Source organism: Pan paniscus, chromosome 10 (genome assembly GCF_029289425.2).
Source record: "Pan paniscus chromosome 10, NHGRI_mPanPan1-v2.0_pri, whole genome shotgun sequence".
Taxonomy (NCBI): domain Eukaryota; kingdom Metazoa; phylum Chordata; class Mammalia; order Primates; family Hominidae; genus Pan; species Pan paniscus.
Window position 1 is genome coordinate 126315039 of NC_073259.2, and position 21117 is coordinate 126336155.

Sequence of the window (21117 nt, forward strand, 5' to 3'; positions counted from 1 at the left end):
ATTAGAACTTAATGCTTCCACTCACTTATACATCCTAATGTATAGGCAGAGACTTGAAATTTGAAAAACATTTCCATGTTGATTATTCTATAGATGTGAACTTTTTAGTGCAAATGTTGATTTTGCTATAGATATGAATTTTTATACTGGCTAAAAGTCAAAACATGCTAGATAGAAACTTAAAAAAAATCAATGTTTTAGTACAGAAAAAGGAAAGTATCAATGGGGTCTCAGCTTTCTAGTGCATACAGTACTATGAATGACTACAGCCTCTATCATTTCAAGTTTTATTCTTGAAACTTACATTCATGCTTAATACTTCCAATAGTCTCAATGGTCTCAGTAACTATTACCAAGATCATTGATTCAAGAAATACTTATTAAGAACTTACTATTATGTGTTTATATTTTTAAACATTTTACAGCTATACCTTTTGCTATTTTATAGACAAATATAAAAAATTATGTTAATTTAGGAGGCAGGCCAGGCACGGTGGCTCACTCCTGTAATCCCAGCACTTTGGGAGGCCAATGTGGGTGGATCATCTGAAGTCAGGAGTTTGAGACCAGTCTGGCTAACATGGTGAAAGCCTGTCTCTACTAAAAATATGAAAATTAGTAGGGCGTGGTGGCACACGTCTGTAATCCCAGCTACTTGGGAGGCTGAGGCAGGAGAACTGCTTGTACCCAGGAGGCGGAGGTTGCAGTCAGCCAAGATTGCACCACTGCACTACAGCCTAGGTGACAGAGTGAGACTTTGTCTAAAAAAAAAAAAAAAAAAAAAAAATAGGAGGCTGAGGCAGGAGGATCACTTGAGCCCAGGAGTTTGGAACCAGCCTGGGCAACATAGCAAAACCCTGTATCTACAAAAAAATTAAAACCAAAATTAGCTGGGTGTGGTGGCACATGCTTGTAGTCGTAGCTACCTACTCAGGAGGCAGAGGCAGTAGGATTGCTTGAGTCCAAGGGTTCAAGGTTACAGTGAGCTATGATCACACCACTGTACTCCAGCTTGGGTGACAGAGTGAGAGACCCTGTCTCTAAATAAATGAATAAATAAAAATTTTAAAAGTGAAAAAGCTTTCTTTTTGCCCTATTTTTTGAACTCCAACTAAAAGGTAATTATATCCAGAAAGATAGAATTAAACTATTTGCTTTAGGTGGGTTATGGATAATATACTGAGTTCAACAAAGGTGATCTAGAAACCTACAAACTTTAGAGTTGTGTTTAGGTGAATACAAAAATGAACATGCGCAGTCCTTTTTTTGTTTTCCTTTAGTACAGTTTCTTACTACCTCATTTGTTAATGCTGCTAATTTATTCTTTATTTTTTTCATTTTTTTTTTAGAGACAGGTTCCCACTATGTTGCCCAGGCTGGTCTCGAACTCCCGGGCTAAAGTGATTCTCCCACCTCGGCCTCCCAAAGTGCTGGGATTACTTGTGTGAGCCACCACGCCCAGTCAATGATGCAAATTTCAAAATTACTTACGTAAATCCAAACACACAGAAATATTTCATCAAGTTAATAATTTCTATTTTCTCTGAACATAACATATACTCTCAGCTGATTGATTTTACAAGAGCTGTTCCAGCTTACAATTCACACTAAGTTTATTCCCTGGCACCATTCAGTGTAAAAAGCTGTGACCTACAGAGGCTAACAGAATTATAGTGTTTAGGTATAAAAATACTAGCTGCCAGACTCTGGTCTTTATGGCTTGCCAGCATGACTATGACTTATGAAAAGTACTAATTAGCAGTACCAAGTTCTCAGAGTTCTTCATCATTCATTCATTCAACAAATACTTATTAGCTGCCCACAATTTATCAGGAATTGGGCTAAGTGCTAGGGATAAGACAATGAGTTAATATGCCCTGTACCTATCTCTCCTCTAGGAGGATAGACAATAACAAAAATAAAACGATAAAAGACAAAATGTAAAACTGCAATTCTGATATGTGCCACAAAGAAGGGTATTTGTTACTTTGAGAACCAACAACGGTGGATGTGACTTAGGGAGGTCAGGAAAGCCTTCCCTGAAGAAATGAGGTTTAGGCTGAGAGCTAAATGATGAACAGGAGTTAAGAAGGTGAAAATAGAAGGGGGAAATATTCGAGAGAGAACAGTTTACGCAAGATTCCAGGAAGGATGATCAGAAGAAAGGAATCAGAGCTACAGCAATGAGAATGAGAGAGAAGATAGCTCAAGTAGAGATAGGGACCATGAAGGACCTTGTGGGCTGGCTATAGTAGGGATTTTGATCTTGGCCTAAGAACGAGGGAGAGCCCCTAAAGGCTTTATAGGGAAAGGGGATGGGATGAGATTTACATTTCTTTTTTCAAGCTCATCGAGGTATGCACAACAGACTGAAGAGACCAAAGCAGGCAATCATAGTTGTCCAAATAAGAGATAGCAGAGTCTTCCTGGTAATAATGGTACAAGTAACAAAAGGAAAAATCTATTAGCACGGAGTAAGAAGCAACTTATATAAATACTACTTTGGCCAACAGGAAAATCCATTTTTAAGGTACTGCCGATGTGACCACTACAGATAAAAGGTTAAAGCTTTTCGTAAGTTCTATAGTACAGTGTCAGTTAATTCCCTTTTAATCTGTTTTTTAGTGCTTTATGGGTGTACATAGGCCTGTACTTTTCACATTTATATACAGGCCCTATAGAGTTAATGATTACGTTTATCAATGCCACTCTGGTACCTGTATCATTTCTCTAGTCTATCATCAGCAACAAATAATATATATTTAGTGCCTACTGTAAATGAGATCGTGCCAGCCTTTAGAGTTGTAAACAAATATTAGAAATAGTCCTCATCTTCAAAAACGCACACACTCTAGCTAAATAGACAGGGCTTAGCCCAAAAAGCAAATAAACCACTAGGTCTTCTGCAGCCTAGTACAACGTAGGTCTCATTTTGCCACTATTATAAATGGCTTTTAGTAAGTTTCAAAGCATGCTTGGTTTATTGTAGTCATTCTGAAACATTAACACTTTAAGAAGGGTTTGGCTGCTTTTTTTTTTTTTGAGACAGAGTCTCACTCTGTCCCCCAGGCTGGAGTGCAGTGGCACAATCTCAGCTCACTGCAAGCTCCACCTCCCGGGTTCACACCATTCTCCTGCCTCAGCCTCCCCAGTAGCTGGGACTACAGGCACCCGCCACCATGCCTGGCTAATTTTTTGTATTTTTAGTAGAGACGGGGTTTCACCATGTTAGCCAGGATGGTCTCGATCTCCTGACCTCGTGATCCACCCGCCTCGGCCTCCCAAGTGCTGGGACTACAGGCATGAGCCACTGCACCCGGCCTTGGCTGCTTTTTAAATGAGAAGAGTCAAATAGAGACTGACTCTTGCCAGGAGAGATTCTGAGAAGATGAATTAGATTTAAAATAATAGAAGAAAAGAAAGCAAAGATGACAGAAGAATACATCTGTAAGCAAAACAAACAGGTCACAAATGAATGTATACAGATGTTTCCATTTTTAAAAAGTTCAAAACTAAGCAAAACCAATTTACATTTTTAGGAGTACAGATTAAGTGGGTTATAACTATAAAGAAAAGTAAGAAAATAATTACCATAAAAATCAGAATGGTGGACGGAGAGGGTTCTGACTGAGGGAGACATAAAGAGGGGCTTTTGGGATGCTGGCAGTATTCTATTTCTTGATCTGGGTGGTGTTTTTACACAGAGATTTACCTTTTAATTCTTTCTGAAGTTCTATATTAAAATAGATATGTATATTATATATACTTCTTTATGTATACTTATAATAAAAACGCTTTGTTAACAAGAGGACCTGAGACTAAAGAAGACAGAACTTTGGGCCTTAAATGATATTCTGACTACACACTAACAAGGGAGTGTTAACTAAGAAATTAGCACCCTTTTTTCTTTTCTTTTTTTTTTTTGAGACAGAGTCTCACTCTGTCCCCCAGGCTGGAGTGCAGTGGCACAATCTTGGCTCACTGCAAGCTCTGCCTCCTGAGTTCACGCCACTCTCCTGCCTCAGCCTGCCGAGTAGCTAAGTAGCTATGTACAGGCGTCCACCACCATGCCCGGCTAAGTTTTTCTATTTTTCAGTAGAGACGGGGTTTCTCCGTGTTAGCCAGGATAGTCTCGAACTCTTGACCTCGTGATCCGCCCGCCTCAGCCTCCTAAAGTGCTGGGATTACAGGCGTGAGCCACCGCGCCCAGCCGAAATTAGCACCCTTTTCAGCCAGAAAAATCTTTTATCGTATTTAATGACAAAATATACTTCAGTGGGAGCCAAGTTATTGATGGTAGTGAGGGAAGCAGAAGTAATGGTAGGGCTGAGCATAGACCCAGTGGTTGAGAAACAGTTTAGAGAAAATCCAGGCTGAAGATTTGGCTAGAAGCAAAAGGACAAAGTAAAGATGCAATTCATAAAATAATCTCATTTGGAAGGACAACTAAAGATAAGCCCTATCCAGATGGCAGAACATAAAGGACCACTTAAAATGGAAGAGTCAGTAATGTTTGATTACAAAGAAATTATTTGATTACAAGTTTGGAGAAATAGGTAATAATTAGTACTTAATTTATTATTTGCTTTAATGGACTATTATGCTTAAGGAAGTATTTGTTAAATTAAATAACTATATTTTGGCCTGGCACGGTGGCTCACGCCTGTAATCCCAGCACTTTGGGGAGGCCGAGACGGGTAGATCACCTGAAGTCAGGAGTTTAAGACCAGCCTGGCCAACACAGTAAAACCCCATCTCTACAAAAATACAAAAATTAGCCTGGCATGATGGCAGGTGTCTGTAATCCCAGCTACTCAGGAGGCTGAGGCGGGAGAATTGCTTGAACCCGGGAGGTGGAGGTTGTAGTGAGCCGAGATTGTGCCACTGCACTCCAGCCTGGGCGACAGAGCAAGACTGTCTTAAAACAAACAAACAAACAAACAAAAAAAACAGGGCCCGGCGCAGTGGCTGACGCCTGTAATCCCACCACTTTGGGAGGCCGAGGTGGTCAGATCACGAGGTCAGTTCAAGACCAGCCTGGCCAACATGGTGAAACCCGGTCTCTACTAAAAATACAAAAATTAGCTGAGCGTGGTGGCACATGCCTGTAATCCCAGCTATGTGGAAGGCTGACGCAGGAGAATTGCTTGAACCGGGATCCAGGAGGCGGAGGTTGCAGTGAGCCAAGATCGTGCCACTGTACTCCAGCCTGGGCTACAGAGCGAGGCTCTGTCTCAAAAAACAAACAAAAGAACAAACAAACTGTATTTTATGTAATGAATTTCAGGTGAATAAGCTGTGTTAAAATTTTGGCTATTTGTTTTTCTCATCAGGAGATAGTCACATTCTTGGAACTAAAACTGATTCCAGGGGTACAGCCTTGTACCCCTTAAACGAAAATACTGACTTGACATGATTGCCACTAAAAATCACTGTCAGTCCCTTTCTCTGAATAGTTGTCTGTTCATCTGTTTATCTGTCTATCCACCATCCATCCATCCATCCATCCATCCATCCATCCATCCATCATTTATCAAATTCCTACTACTGTCAGGCATATACTAGTTCTTGAGTCTGTAACGATGAACAAGATAGACATAACCCCTGTCCTCATGACACTTGTTATTTAGGGAAAAAGACATATATAAAGCAAAAAATCGTATATGTAATTGTTTTATTACAACTGTGATAAATGCAACAAAATATAAGAACAAGATGTTATGAAATCATAAAGTATTGATTTAGGGGTGGAGTATTGAACAGTAAAGGGTATCTTGCAAAAGTAATACTTAAGGTAAAACTTGTAGGATGAACGGACAGGCATGGGGATGTAATGTGCAGAGTTTTCTAGGTGGGGGAATAGCACATATAAGGCTCTGAGGCAGGAAAGAGCTTAGCATACAGTGGAAATGCACAAAGCTCAACTTCAAGCTCTTAACTTTTTTTTTTTTTTTTTTGAGACAGAGTCTCACTCTGTTGCCCAGGCCAGAGTGCAGTGGCACAATCTTGGCTCACTGCAAGCTCCACCTCCCTGGTTCATGCCATTCTCCTGCCTCAGCCTCCCGAGCAGCTGGGACTACAGGTGCCTGCCACCACGCCTGGCTAATTTTTTTTTTTTGTATTTTTAGTAGAGACGGGGTTTCACCGTGTTAGCCAGGATGGTCCCGATCTCCTGACCTCGTGATCTGCCCGCCTCGGCCTCCCAAAGTGCTGGGATTACAGGCGTGAGCCACTGTGCCCGGCTGAAGCTCTTAACTTTCTTATACTACTTTAATAAGTGACTCAATTGATATAAATACCACTGAATTGAATAAAGCCTAGGATTCTGGAACTGGCTTTTCAGCAATGACTATTTGCCTCTACGGTAGATATCATTTAATTTATAGAAAAATCACTGAAACCAAGCTTATTTTACGAGCAACAGCTATGTGTAGAGAACATGTAGAGTTCAAACTTTATTTTATTTTAGTTTTTTGTAGAGACAGGGTCTTGCTATGTTGCCTAGGCTGGTCTTTCCTCCCACCTTGGCCTTGCAAAGTGCTAGGATTACAGGCGTGAGTCACTGTGCCAGGCCTAGAGTCCAACCTTTCTTAATCTGATCTATCTAAAAGACTCTTTTAAGTACTTACAAAATAAACTGCTCCAAAACTTCCATGTCCAATTTCATGCAAACCAATAAAAAGTTCCTCAGGATCATCTTTGTAGAATAGATCGGCAATCTCTGGGTCCTTCAGCACCCCTTTACGCATGATGGCCAGTAGAGCAGGCTCTGCTTTTTGATATCACAGTTAGCTTTATTTCTCATTGACAGTTTTTTTTGGGGGGTAAATCTTCAGTATCTGTAGAAAAATAAGGTTTGCCATTAAATTATTTCTAACACATTTTACTTGGTGGCAATACAAATACATACAAATATTAAAAGCCTCTTGGTCTCACAACTCAATAACAAAAGGACAAAAAAACCCAAATAAAGAATGGACATATGGCCGGGCGCGGTGGCTCCTGCCTGTAATCCCGGCACTTTGGGAGGCTGAGGCGGGCGGATCACCTGAGGTCGGGAGTTTGAGACCAGCCTTACCAACATGGAGAAACCCTGTCTCTACTAAAAATACAAAAAATTAGCCGGGCGTGGGGGCTCCTGCCTGTAATCCCGGCACTTTGGGAGGCTGAGGCGGGCGGATCACCTGAGGTCGGGAGTTTGAGACCAGCCTTACCAACATGGAGAAACCCTGTCTCTACTAAAAATACAAAAAATTAGCCGGGCGTGGTGGCACATGCCTGTAATCCCAGCTACTAGGGAGGCTGAGGCAGGAGAATCGCTTGAACCCAGGAGGCTGAGGTTGCGGTGAGCCGAGATTGAGCCATTGCACTCCAGCCTGGGCAACGAGAGGGAAACTCTGTCTCAAAAAAAAAAAGAACAGACATATGATTTGAATACACATTTCTCCAAAAAGATATACAAATGACCATTAACATATGAGAAGATCCTCAAACATCATTAGTTATTAGAGAAACGAAAATTAAAACCACAGTGAGATACCATTGCATACTCACTAGGATAGTGATAGTCAAAAAGTAAGATAAGTGTTTGTGAAAATGCTGAGAAATTAGAACCCTCCAACACTGCTGGTGGCTGTGCCATTTTAGAAAACAGCCCTGCAGTTCATAACAAACTTAAATACCGAGTTACCATTTGACCCAGAGTTTCCACTTCTAAGTACACACATACCCCCAAGAGAAATGAAAACATGTGTTCACACAAAAACTTGTGCACAAATGTTCATAGCACCATTATTCATAATAACCAGAAGATGGAAAAACCCAAATATCCTTTAACTGATAAAGAATAAACAAAATGTGGCATATCCATATAATGGAATATTATTCAGCAGTAAAAAGGAATGAAGTATTGGCTGCAACATGTAAAAATTATGCCAAATGAAAGATACCAGTCACAAAAGACCATATATTGTATGATTCCATATATACACACACACATATACATGTAATTTCCAGAATAGGCAAATCTATAAAGACAGAAAGTAGATTATTGGTTAGAGATGGGGGTTTGGAGGGTGATAGCTAAAAGATACAGGCTTTCTTTTCAGGGTGATGAAAATGTCCTAAAATTGACTGTGGTGATGACTGCATAACTGTGACTATACCAAAAATCATTCAATTACACATTTTAAGTGAGCAAAGGGTATAGAATGTAAATTATATTGTAGAGATATTACAAAAATTCATTTTGGTGTAATTAATGTTGAAATAATAACGGTTGGTATTTATTAATCGATACTATGTGCCAGGCAGCACTAAAACCTTATATATATTATCTCCTTTAATCCCTACAATAGCTTCATAATATAATGACTTTACTATCTTAATTTTATAGAACCAACTAAGACTTTGATGGGCTAAACTACTTCCACATGGTCAGAAAGCCATTATTTGTCAGGACCGCAATTAAAACTCAGATCTAACAGCAAAGCCCATGCTCTTGATTGACATGTGGTATATTCATATAGAAATACAGGCAATTAAACAATTCTTTACTGACTACTAGAAGAAATTATTATCACTTGGAGGCTAGGTTAAATGCCCATGTAAAGAGGCAAGTTATTCTGCTGCTACATAAAACATTCTGAAATCAAAGTTTCTATTAATAAAAGGACATCATTTTGACATGCTCATATATTGATCTGCCGTTAGTTACATACGTTTATTTGATGTAGATTCTTTTTTATTTTTTGAAAAATATAGAAATGTTATCAATCATCTATATTTTTCATTTTAAATAACTGCTGCCCTCATACCCAGATAATCATTTGTTTATGCCAACATTTACACTGATCACAGGACAGTTGGTGTTTCTTCTTTGACCAACTAGATAACCAAGATAGAAATTTGGTTATTGGCCAATAAAACTATTTTTCAAAACATGGGCCAATGGGTCTCATGCTAGGAGAAGAAAAAAAGAAAGTAATTAATTAAGTAAAACTGATAGTGCTAAGAGGTATTTTTTTCTTGAGACAAAGCAGCCATAGGTGACAATATACATTACTTCATAGTCTAGTTAGTTCACTAGTATACATAGGTCATCAACCTAAGGATCCATCCACTTACCCAACTCATTCTTTCATTCAACAAATATTGTTGAATGCTCACTATTTGCCATACCCTGTACTGAGTTTTGGAGGTAGAATGGGATGTAGTCCCTATCTTTAAAGGGCTTAGGAGTCAAATGGACTTATAGACATTAAATTATAAAGACACAAATGATAAAATGGTTTTAACTGATTGGATCATGAGGGGAAAATAAATATTTTTTAATATAAGGATATTATAGGATGACTCAGCCTGTTTTTGACTTAGATGTGAAAAAGCATGCCTTTTTAGGGAAAATAAAATTAGTTCATTCAATATGAATTGTATGGGAGAGTTGGAAGGAGAAAACATGAAGCTGGTGTTGAGCCAAGGAAAATTGCAAAAGACCCTTTAAACCATATTAAGAAGTTTAGACTTTATCCTGAGGGAAAGGGGAACCACTGAAGGTTTATATGGGAAAAAGGATCCCTCCGCCAACAATGCACCTATAATCCTAGGCAGTCATCCTGCCAATCCATGGATGCCAATAATCAAGTATAAAGTTACTACATCAATACTACTGGGAAAGTAACTTAAATCCAGCTATTTGTCAATCAGGTAAATGAAAGCACAAAATGAGAGTTCAAAAACTGGCCGGGCGCAGTGGCTTACGCCTGTAATCCCAGCACTTTGGGAGGCCAAGGCAGGCAGATCACGAGGTCAAGAGATCAAGACCATCCTGGCCAACATGGTAAAACCCCATCTCTACTAAAAAAATACAAAAATTGGCTAGGTGTGGTGGTGCTCCTGTAGTCCCAGCTACTAGGGAGGCTGAGGCAGGAGAATTGCTTGAACCTGGGAGGTGGAGGTTGCAGTGAGCCGAGATCGTGCCACTGCATTCAAGCCTGGTGATGACAGAGCAAGACTCTGTCATAAAAAAAAAAAAAAGCTTAAAAAGCATTTTGATTTTATTGCTTATGTCTGAGAACAACAAAAAAAGAATCAATGGATTAAATCAAAGATATACCTTTTTGGAGACTATACGTAAAAGGGAAATTATAAGACTATCTTTAAGAAAATCAAAAAGACCTATGAACTAAACTTATGATAATTAAAATATTTTCAATCACCAAAACACATTATAAACTTTAGAATATTTTGGCTTCCATGTGAATAAAGCTAAGTGCTATGGATTTGGGGGGAAAACAAGGATTATAGACTAAAATTATTTTATGAAGAAATAAATATTTAAATATAAAAATGAGACCATAAAAACTTCTAGAATAAATTACAAGTGAATATTTAATTACTTAGCAAGATACCAGAGGCAAAGCCATAAACTAAAAATCAATAACTGTAACTATATATAATTAATAACTTCTTTTTCTTAAACATGTAATGAAGGGACTTCTGCTTCTAGCCAAGATGGAGTAACAGGGGCTGGATTTATTATCTGCCACAGGGAACAATTAAAACACTGGACAAGGCCAGCCACAGTGACTCATGTCTGTAATCCTAGCACTTTGGAAGGCCGAGGTGGGCAGGTGGCTTGAGCCCAGGAGTTTGAGACCAGCCTGGGCAACAGGCTGTATCGCTACAAAAGACACAAAAACTTAGCTGTGTATGGTGGTGTATGCCTGTAGTCCCAGCTACTCAGGAGGCTGAGGTGGAAAGACCACCAGAGCCCGGAGATCAAGGATGCAGTGAGTCAAAATCATGCCACTGCACTCCAGCCCAGGCAGCAGAGTAAGACCCTATCTCAAAAAACAAACAAACAAAGCACTGGATAGAACATATAAATGATGGCATTTGAAGACAATGGATATCAGGCAAAGAAAGACAATGATCAGAAGACAGGCAAATGATGTAAGCCATTAAATGTTTGAGCTTAATGCCCTGGGAGAATTTCTAGGCCATGCTGCAGAGAGGGGAAATCCAGTTAGAGCCTGGTGGACTCCCTGAGTTGAGGAGACAAAGATGACAGTCCAGGTTGACCAAGGTGGGTAGAGTTGGCAGGACAGAGTGCCAAATAGAAGAGAGCAGCAGAGAAACAAGATATGGAGATTTGCAAAGGGTTCCCCTCAAGTCTTCAGCTGAGCACTGATTAGTGCATGCATATGAGAAAACTACCTTAGACCAGGGGAAAAAACAATCTGAAAGGAATACAAACTATAGCACCTATAGCTCAAAAAGGGCTGTCAATAGTACTCATTCCCCCTAGCCAGGATAAGAAATCTCATAATTCACAGGGCATTCTGGAGGCTACTCAGAGAGTCTTGCCTTCATAGTAGGGACCCTAGACTAAATGCTGGTCTGTGATGCCTAACAATTTTTATTTTATCTATTTTTTATTTGTGAGACAGGGTCTTGCTCTGTCGCCCAGGCTGGAGTGCAAGGGTACAATCATGGCTCATTGCAGCCTCAACCTCCGGGACTCAAGTGATCCTCCCGGCTCTGCCTCCCAAAGTGCTGGGATTACAGGCATGACCAACTGTGCCTGCCTCTAACAAATTTTAAAAGCAAGACCTAAAAGGATGAAATTATTTCCAAGTAACTTAACTGTGTTCCAGAACAAAGTCCAAGAATACTTAAAGGAATATAAAAATATCCAGTATCTAAAAAGGTAAAATTCACAATATCTAACACTCCATAAAAAATTACTAGGCATGCAGAAAAGCAGGCAAATATAATTCATAATGAGGAGAAAAATAATTGAAACCAAACCATAATTGATATAGATGATACATGTTAAAATTAGTGGCCAAGGACATTAAAACATTTAATACAGTTGTATTCCATATATTGCAAAGGGTGGAGAAAATTTCGAACATGTAAAGCAGAGACAGACAAAATATAAACAGATTCAAAGTAAACCTTTATTTTATGCATATATGTATGTCATTATTTTGAGATGGAGTCTCGTTCTGTTGCCCAGGCTAGAGTGCGGTGGTGCAATCTCAGCTCACTGCAACCTCTGCCTCCCAGGTTCAAGCACTTCTCCTGCCTCAGCCTCCCAAGCAGGTGGAATTACAGGCATGCGCCACCACATCCAGCTAATTTTTGTATTTTTAGTAGAGACAGGGTTTCACCATGTTGGCCAGGCTGGTCTCAAACTCTTGACCACTGTGATCCACCCACCTTGGCCTCCCAAACTCCTGGGATTACAAGTGTGAGCCACCACACCTGGCCCTCAAATCAGACCTTTAGAGATGAAAGCTACAATGTCTGAGATTTAAAAATCCTCTGCATGGGTTGCATAGCAGAGGAGACTTTGCCAAAAAAGGGGTTACTGAACTTGAAGACACAACAACAGAAACTATCCCAAATAAAACAGAAAAAAGACTAACAAAACAAAAACCAAACCCACGACCCAGAGCATCAGTGAGCTGTGGAACATCTTCACGTGGCCTACTGTATGTCTAAGTGGAGTCCCTGAAGGGGAGGAAAGATATTAGGACAGAAAAAATTATTTGAGGAAGTAATAGTGGCGAAAATTATGAATTTGATGAAAAGTATAAACCCACAGATCCAAGAAGGTCCATGAACCTCAAGCACAAGAAATACGAAGAAAATTATACCAAGGCACATCATAATAAATTGCTCAAAACTTGAGATAAAGAGAAAATCATAAAAGTATCCAGAGAAAAAAAGCATGTTAAATACAGAATCAGGGAGGAGGCAAGGATGTTTACTCGCAACACTTACATTCAACATTGTGCTGGGGCTGGGTGTGATGTCTCATGTCTGTAATCCTAATGCTTTGGGAGGCCAAGGTGAGAGGATGACTTGAGACCAGGAGTTTGAGACCAGCCTGGCAAACATAGCAAGATCCTCTCTCTTTACAACACCAAACCAAACCAAACAAAAACATTGTGCCAGATGCTGTACAGGTGCAGTAAATAAGAAAAAAAGAAACAAAAAGCATCAAGACTGAAAAGGAAGAAGTAAGACTTTCTGTTGCCAAACAACATAATCATTGTCAAAAAATTCAATGGGATCTACAAAAGCTACTAGAACTTATTAGTTTATTAAAAAGTACAGAAGATCAACGCATAAAATGATTACATTTCTTTTTTTTTTTTGAGACACAGTCTTACTCTGCCCTCTGTCACCTGGGCTGGAGTGCAGTGGCATGATCTTGGCTCACTGGAACCTCTGCCTCCCGGGTTCCAGCAATTCTCGTGCCTCAGTCACCCAAGTAGCTAGGATTACAGGCATGCACCACTATGTCTGACTAATTTTTGTATTTTCAGTAGAGACGGGGTTTTGTCACATTGGCCAGGCTGGTCTCAAATTCCTGGCTTCAAGTGGTCCACACACCTCGGCCTCCCAAAGTGCCGGGATGACAGGTGTGAGCCACTGTGCCTGGCCTGAAATGATTATGTCTCTATGTATGAATAAATGAAAATCAAGGCCGGGCACGGTGGCTCATGTCTGTAATCCTAGCGCTTTGGGTGGCCGAGGCAGGTGGATCACAAGGTCAGGAGTTCAAGACCAGCCTGGCCAAGATGATGAAACCCCGTCTCTATTAAAAGTACAAATAATTAGCCGGGCGTGGTGGCGGGTACCTGTAGTCCCAGCTACTCGGGAGGCTGAGGCAGAGAACTGCTTGAACCTGGGAGGTGGAGGTTGCAGTGAGCTGAGATCGCACTACTACACTCTAGCCGGGGCGACAGGGCAAGACTCCGTCTCAAAGAGAAAAAAAAAGAAAATCAAATTTAAAAATATCATAGTAGCATAAAAAATGTGAAATATGGCCGGGTGCGGTGGCTCACGCCTATAATCCCAGTACTTTGGGAGGCTGAGGTGGGTGGATCACTTGAGGTGAGGAGTTCAAGACCAGCCTGGCCAACATGGTGAAACCCCGTCTCTACTAAAAATACAAAAATTAGCCAGGTGTGGTGTCACACACCTGTAATCCCAGCTACTTGGGAGGCTGAGGCAGGAGAATCGCTTGAAACCGGGAGGCAGAGGTTGTAGTGAGCTGAGATCGTGTCACTGCACTCCAGCCTGGGTGACAGAGCAAGACTCCGTCTCAAAAAAAAAAAAAAAAGCGAAATACTTAGGGATCATGCGACAAAGGATATATAAGACCTGTACACTGAAAATGACAAAATAATAATGACATAAAGACATAATGAAGGGATATACGGTGTTTATAAATCAGAAGACTCAACATTTTTTAAACTCTGAGAAGTTTAATCTAAAATTCACAGGAGAATTCAAAGGACCCAGAACAACCAAAGCAACTTTGAAAAAGGAGGACAAAGTTGGAGAGCTAGCATAAAATAATTTCAAACTTTATTATAAAGCTACAGTTATCAAGACCGTGCAATACCGGCACAGAGATAGACAAATTAATCAGTGCAGTGGAATAGGAAGCCCAGAAGTAGACCCACATATTTATGGACAACTGAAATTTGGTAGAAGTACAAAGGCAATCCAATGAAGAAATAATTGTCTTCAATGAATGGTACTGGAACACTTGCATCCAAATATGCAAGAAAACAGATATTTGGTCCATACTAACAACCTGTGTAAAAACTGACTCCAAATAGGTTATAGAACTAAATGTAAATCTACAATAATAAAACTTCTAGACGAAGGTACAGGAGAAAATATTTGTGACCCCAGGTTAGTTAAAAATTTCTTAGTTAATAACCCAAAGCACAATCCATCAAAGGAAAAATTCATAAATTAGACTTCGTCAGGATTAAAAATGTCTGCTTTTTGAAAGACACTTGAGAAAATCAAAAGACAAGCAAGATATTGGGAGAAAATCTTTGCAAATTATGTCTCATAATGGGACCCCTGGATCCAGAAAACATAAAGAATTGTCAAAACTTAATAAGAAAATAAGAAAACCCAATTTTTTTTAATGGACAAAAGATTTGAACGCAAGCACTCTACCAAGTGAGATGGATGAATGGCAAAAGAAAGATGCATACTATGACTACTCATTAGGGAGATGCAAATGAAAACCCATGAGAGGCCGGGCACGGTGGCTCACACCTGTAATCCCAGCACTTTGGGAGGCGGAGGTGGGTGGATCACCTGAGGTCAGGAGTTCAAGACCAGCCTGGCCAACATGGTGAAACCTCATCTCTACTAATAATACATAAATTAGCCATGTGTTGTGGTGAGCGCCTGTAATCCCAGCTACTCGGGAGGCTGAGGAAGGAGAAGTGCTTGAACCCAGGAGGTGGAGGTTGCAGTGAGCCAAGATTGTGCCATTGAACTCCAGCCTGGGCAACAAGAGCGAAACTCTGTCTCAAAACTCAGTCTTTTTAATGTTAGCCATTAACATATGGAGTGACTGTATCTTTCATACACTGCTGGTGGGAATGTAAAATGGTAAAACACTTTGGAAAACATTGGGCAGTTTCTTAAAAAGTTAAACATATACCTATCATATGATGTAGCCATTATACTCAAGTATTTACCCAAGAAAAATGAAAGCATATGTCAATACAAAGCCATGTATACAAATGTTCACAGTAGCTTTAATAGCCAAAATTGGAAACAACCCAAATGTATATCAACAAATGAATGGACAATCTGTGATAAATACAATGGACTGTAACTCAGCAATAAAATAAACTACAGATATACACTACAATATGAATGAATCTCAAAATATGCTGTGTAAAAGAAGTCAGACAAAAAATAGTACATACTTTATGATTTCATTTATATGGAATTCTAGAAAATGCAAACTAATTTAAAGAGATAGAAATCATATCAGTGGTTACCTGGGGGAAGGGGGTGGTGATGGCAGGTAAAAAGGAGTAGGTAGGAGGGGCTAAAAGGGGCCTGATGAAGCTTTTTGGGAGTGATAGTGGATATGTTTATTTCCACTATGATAGTGGTTTCACAGATATATACCTGTTAAAACAAATTATGCTCTTTAAATATGTACACATTATTGTTGTAGAAAGATGTACCAAATTGAAATAAGTCTGGGTGTGGTAGCTCATGCTTGTAATCCCAGCACTTTGGGAGGCAGAAGCAGGCGGATCATTTGAGGTCAGGAGTTCGAGACCAGCCTTGCCAACATGGTGAAACCCTGTCTCTACTAAAAACACAAAAATCAGCTGGGTGTGGTGGCGCATGCCTGTAATCCCAGCTACTTGGGAGACTAAAGTGAGAGAATTCTTTTAATCTGGGAGGCAGAGGTTGCAGTGAGCAGACATTGTGCCACTTCACTCTGGCCTGGGCAACAGAGCGAGACTCTGTCTCAAAAGAAAAAAATAAATAAATTAAATGAAGTAGAGAAAAATTTTGCAAAATATTTGCCAGTTAAAAGCTATTCTGGGCCGGGCATGGTGGCTCACATCTGAAATCCCAGCACTTTGGGAGGCCGAGGAGGGCAGATCACGAGGTCAGGAGTTCAAGACCAGCCTGGCCAACATGGTGAAACCCCGTCTCTACTAAAAATACAAAAACTAGCAGGGCATGGTGGCGCTTGCCTGTAATCCTAGCTACTCAGGACGCTGAGGCAGGAGAACTGCTTGAACCCAGGAGGTGGAGGTTGTAGTGAGCTGAGATCATGCCACTCCACTCCAGCCTGGGTGACAGAGTGAAACACTGTCTCAGGAAGAAAAAAAAAAAAAAAAAAAAAGCTATTCTGAATATCAGAGAGGTGAACACACACACACATACACTTACCTACAAACTCAAAAGAGACAGGTAGGAAAACAAAACAAAAAAAAGAGTAGTGTCCATTTAAAATATGAAACATGTAACTTCACTAATGATCAAAGAAGTAAAAACAGAAATAATATAACACCTCATTTCACCCACCAAATTGGCAAATAAGAGGAAAAAATATACTTTTTTTGGGGTAAGGGTATAAGAAAATAGTTTCATACATTGCTTGAAGAATAGGATGGGTATGCTCTTTGACCTAGTAATACACTTTTGGGAATTCATACAAGGCAGTTTCTTGTTTGTTTTGTTTTAGCAAAAGAGGCAAGGCATAATTAGGGAACGTACAGAAGGCATACAACGGTGCATCTGGGAAACGTGACTTCTTTGATCTGTAAGTTTGGGTTTCTTTGTAGCCTGTGTTTTATCTGAAGTTAGGTGTTGAAATTTTGGGTAATTTTTTATTTCCTTCTTTTTGTTTCTGTGTATTTTCTAAAATCATATTTTGCAAAGTCTATTACTTCTGTAATTAGAAGAAAAGTGATACGAAACCTTTTAGGTAATTTCAAATCTAACTATAAACTACCAACAAAAAAAATGGCAATATATATATTTCCAGAAAATAATTTGACAATAGGAATCAAGAAAGTTTAAGTAAGCTCATTTCTTTTAACCAAATAATTCTCCATATTGTAAACTATAACTGAGAAGAAAAAAATTTTAGGAAATAAATAGAAACTCAAAGATTTTTATTTTTATTTTATTTTTTTGAGACAGAGTTTCGCTCTTGTTGACGAAGCTGGAGTGCAATGCACGATCTCGGCTCACCGCAACCTCTGCCTCCTGGGTTCAACCAATTCTCCTGCCTCAGCCTCCCCAGTAGCTGGGACTACAGACATGCGCCACCACGCCCGGCTAATTTTTTTTTTTTGCATTTTTAGTAGAGACGTGGTTTCTCCATTTTGATCAGGCTGGTCTCGAACTCCTGACCTCAGGTGATCCACCTGCCTTGGCCTCCCAAAGTGCTGGGATTACAGGCGTGAGCCACCACACCCGGCCAAAGATTTTTATAAAAGAATATTTTATCCCAATTTTATTAATATTTTTACTTTCCCTTTTATTTTTCTTTCAAAGATAAAAATTCATCCAAAAACCCAGAAAATATTATTTTTTTCCATTTCTTAGGAGAAAGCTAAGTTGTATGGACAATACCTTTTTGTGTGTGGCACAAAATATTCCATATTGCTCAGATTCATTTTAGCAGCAATCTTCTCTTTTCTCTTTTATAACTTCAGTCCTTTGTATTTATGATGCAACCTATAGAAAAAGAACAAAATACATAATTATCAGCCAAATTAAAGAATCAATAATTGCTCATGTGGTAGTTTTACATATTTACAAATGTAATATTACAAAGTTAAAATTTTATCTTCATCTGTTTGTGGATGGCAAAGTTAAAAGGTAAGATGCTCAAAACAAAGATGCAAGCTACTCTTTCACAGGCAATATCTGGGAAACAAATGTGTCGTTAGATTTAAGAATCTATACTGAAGCTTCCACTGGTTTGTTTGTGTCCAGGTAACTTAATGGAGGTTACCAGTAGACAGCACTAATCTGACAGCATGCGGTAATGCTACTGATTCTCTGTCGTTAAGGCTTCTATTTTGAATTGCTTTTCCAATAGACATGATGATTTGCATTGATTACTCTACCTTTCCTTTCCTAGGCTCTCCTATAACCAATCTTCCACATTTTCAGGGTGATGATTATTATTTATTTATTTTTTTTGAGACGGAGTCTTGCTCTGTTGCCCAGGCTGGAGTGCAGTGGCATGATTTCGGCTCACTGCAACCTCTACCTCCCAGGTTCAAGCAATTCTCCTGCCTCAGCCTCCCAAGTACTGGGATTATAGGCATCTGCCACCAAGCCTGGCTAATGTTTGTATTTTCAGTACAGACGGGGTTTCACCATGTTGGCCAGGCTGGTCTCGACTTCCTGACCTCAAGTGATCCACCCACCTTGGCCTCCCAAAGTGCTGGGATTACAGGCGTGAGCCACCGTGCCCGGCTGGGGTGATGATTATTTTTAAATTATCTATTAAAGAAGTACATGCCCAATGTAGAAAACTTGGGAAATACACACTATTAAGAAAAAAATCCGGCCGGACGCAGTGGCTCACGCCCGTAATCCCGACACTTTGGGAGGCCAAGGCAGGTGGATCACTAGGTCAGGAGTTCAAGACCAGCCTGACCAACATGGTGAAACCCCATCTCTACTGAAAATAAACAAATTAGCTGAGCCTGGTGGCATGTGCCTGTAATCCCAGCTACTCAGGAGGCTGAGGCAGGAGAATCGCTTGAACCCAGGAGGCAGATGTTGCAGTGAGCCGAGATCGCACCACTGCACTCCAGCCTGGGTGACAGAGTGAGACTCCATCTCCAAAAAAAAAAAAAAAAAAAAGGACAGAAAAAAATCCATAATCCTATCCAGGCAAAACTCCATTAACAATCTGGCATACTTTTCTCCATGGACGTATTTATTTCTGCCTGCATTTTTAAAATGCAGCTGAGATCACATTATATGTGTAATTCCATAGTTCACCTCTTTTATCTAACTCTATGACTATTTTGCCATGTCACCAAATACTGTTCACAAAGGTCATTTTAATGACTACTTATTGTCTGTCTTATGGAAGAGCTGCAATTCATTCACAACCATTTCTCCACAATCAGAAACCAAGGCTGTATTCAACCTTTTGTTGAACTATTGAAAATTATTGTGTCTGGAAGATCTTGGTGCCTATTACTTATCTACATTTTGGAGGCTTTCTTGAGAATGGCTTTCTAGAAGTAGAATTATTGGGTCAAAGAATATAACAATTTAAAACCTACATATATTGGAATAATTTTTAGATGCTTGACTAGCATTGTAGATGAAGGCCTTACAGGAAAAAACTAGAAAAAAACTATGGACTTCCATTTTCACATTTTTCTTGCTGAGAATATCCCACTGTTGTCTCATGCCTATAGTTATAAACTGAACGTTTTCATTATTTTTGTTACTCCTTCCGATTCTGTCTGTGGCTGTGGAATGCTTCAGATTAACTGGTAGCTAAAACTTGCCTGAATTCAGCATCACATTTTACCTAACCACTAACCAATCAATAACTGCAATGTTTGCATGTCTACTCTGCTAATGTAGTCTGACTATAGCTCCAATAAACTAAAATATTCCTTATGACATCATATGAACACTAGTTGCTAAATTTCTAAGAAAGTAGTTTCAGCTGGGCACAGTGGCTCATACCTGTAATCCCAGCACTTTGAGAGGCCAAGGCGGGTGGATCACCTGAGGTCAGGCGTTCAAGACCAGCCTAACCAACATGGAGAAACCCTGTCTCTACTAAAAATACAAAATTAGCCGGGTGTGGTGGCGCATTCCTGTAATCCCAGCTACTCGGGCAGCTGAGGCAGGAGAATCGCTTGAACCTGGGAGGCGGAAGATGGGGTGAGCCGAGATCACGCCATTGCACTCCGGCCTGGCAACAAGAGCAAAACTCTGTCTCAGAAGAAAGAAAAGAAAGAAAAGAAAAGAAAACAAAAGAAAAGAAAAAAGAAAAGAAAGAAAGAGAGTTTCAGATAAGGCATCTTACAAATCAGGAAACATTCATTCCTAGAAAATAGTTTTCTCTCTCTTTCTTTCTTTCTTCTCTCTCTTTCTTTCTTTCTTTTTTTATTTTTTGAGACAGAGTCTGGCTCTGTTGCCCAGGCTGGAGTACAGTGGCGAGATTTCAGCTCACTGCAACCTCCACCTCCCAGGTTCAAACGATTCTCATGCCTCAGCCTCCTGAGTAGCTGGGAGGACAGGCTCTTGCCACCATGCTGGGCTAATTATCCTCTCTCTAAATAGTTACATAATTAATTTTCTTTCTCTATCTCTCTCTTCTTCTTCTTTTTTTTTTTTTTTTTGAGACTCAGGCTGGAGTGCAGTGATGCAGTATCGGCTTACTGCAACCTCTGCCTTCTGGGTTCAAGCGATTCTCCTGCCTCAGCCTTCCAAGTAGCTGGGATTACAGGCGTGCACCATCACGCCTGGCTAATTTTGTATTTTTAGTAGAGATGGGGTTTCGTTATATTGGCCAGGCTGGTCTCAAACTCCTGACTTGCGATGATCCACCTGCCTCGGCCTCCCAAAGTGCTGGGATTACAGGCGTGAGCCACTGCGCCCAGCCCACTTTTACATAATTTTCTTAAAATGCATGCATATTCTCTTCATCTTTGGTTGCCAAGCTCTATATATGTTCTAAAATTATCTCTCTAAGACTTCTAGGAATTAAGCCTTCTCAGTTTTATCTTTTCTTTGTTTGCTTTTCTGCTACAATAT

General features: G+C 39.9%; 1 protein-coding gene across 5 annotated transcripts in view; it reads right to left on the reverse strand.

The window, feature by feature from the left end:
• TAOK3 (TAO kinase 3) overlaps positions 1 to 21117 on the reverse strand; it is a 223663-nt gene that overhangs the window by 98893 nt on the left and 103653 nt on the right. For 3 of the 5 annotated variants that reach the window (XM_003832408.4, XM_008957798.4, XM_034934616.2), the window contains exons 2-3: positions 17947 to 18051; positions 6630 to 6839 (exon numbers count right to left, since the gene is read on the reverse strand). In XM_003832408.4, coding sequence (XP_003832456.1) covers positions 6630 to 6749 — 120 coding nt within the window. In that variant the 5' untranslated portion in view covers positions 6750 to 6839; positions 17947 to 18051. Of the gene's footprint in view, positions 1 to 6629; positions 6840 to 12792; positions 12970 to 17946; positions 18052 to 21117 lie in introns of all 5 variants that reach the window. The other 2 variants (XM_057299542.2, XM_063593708.1) reach the window with 1 other exon arrangement.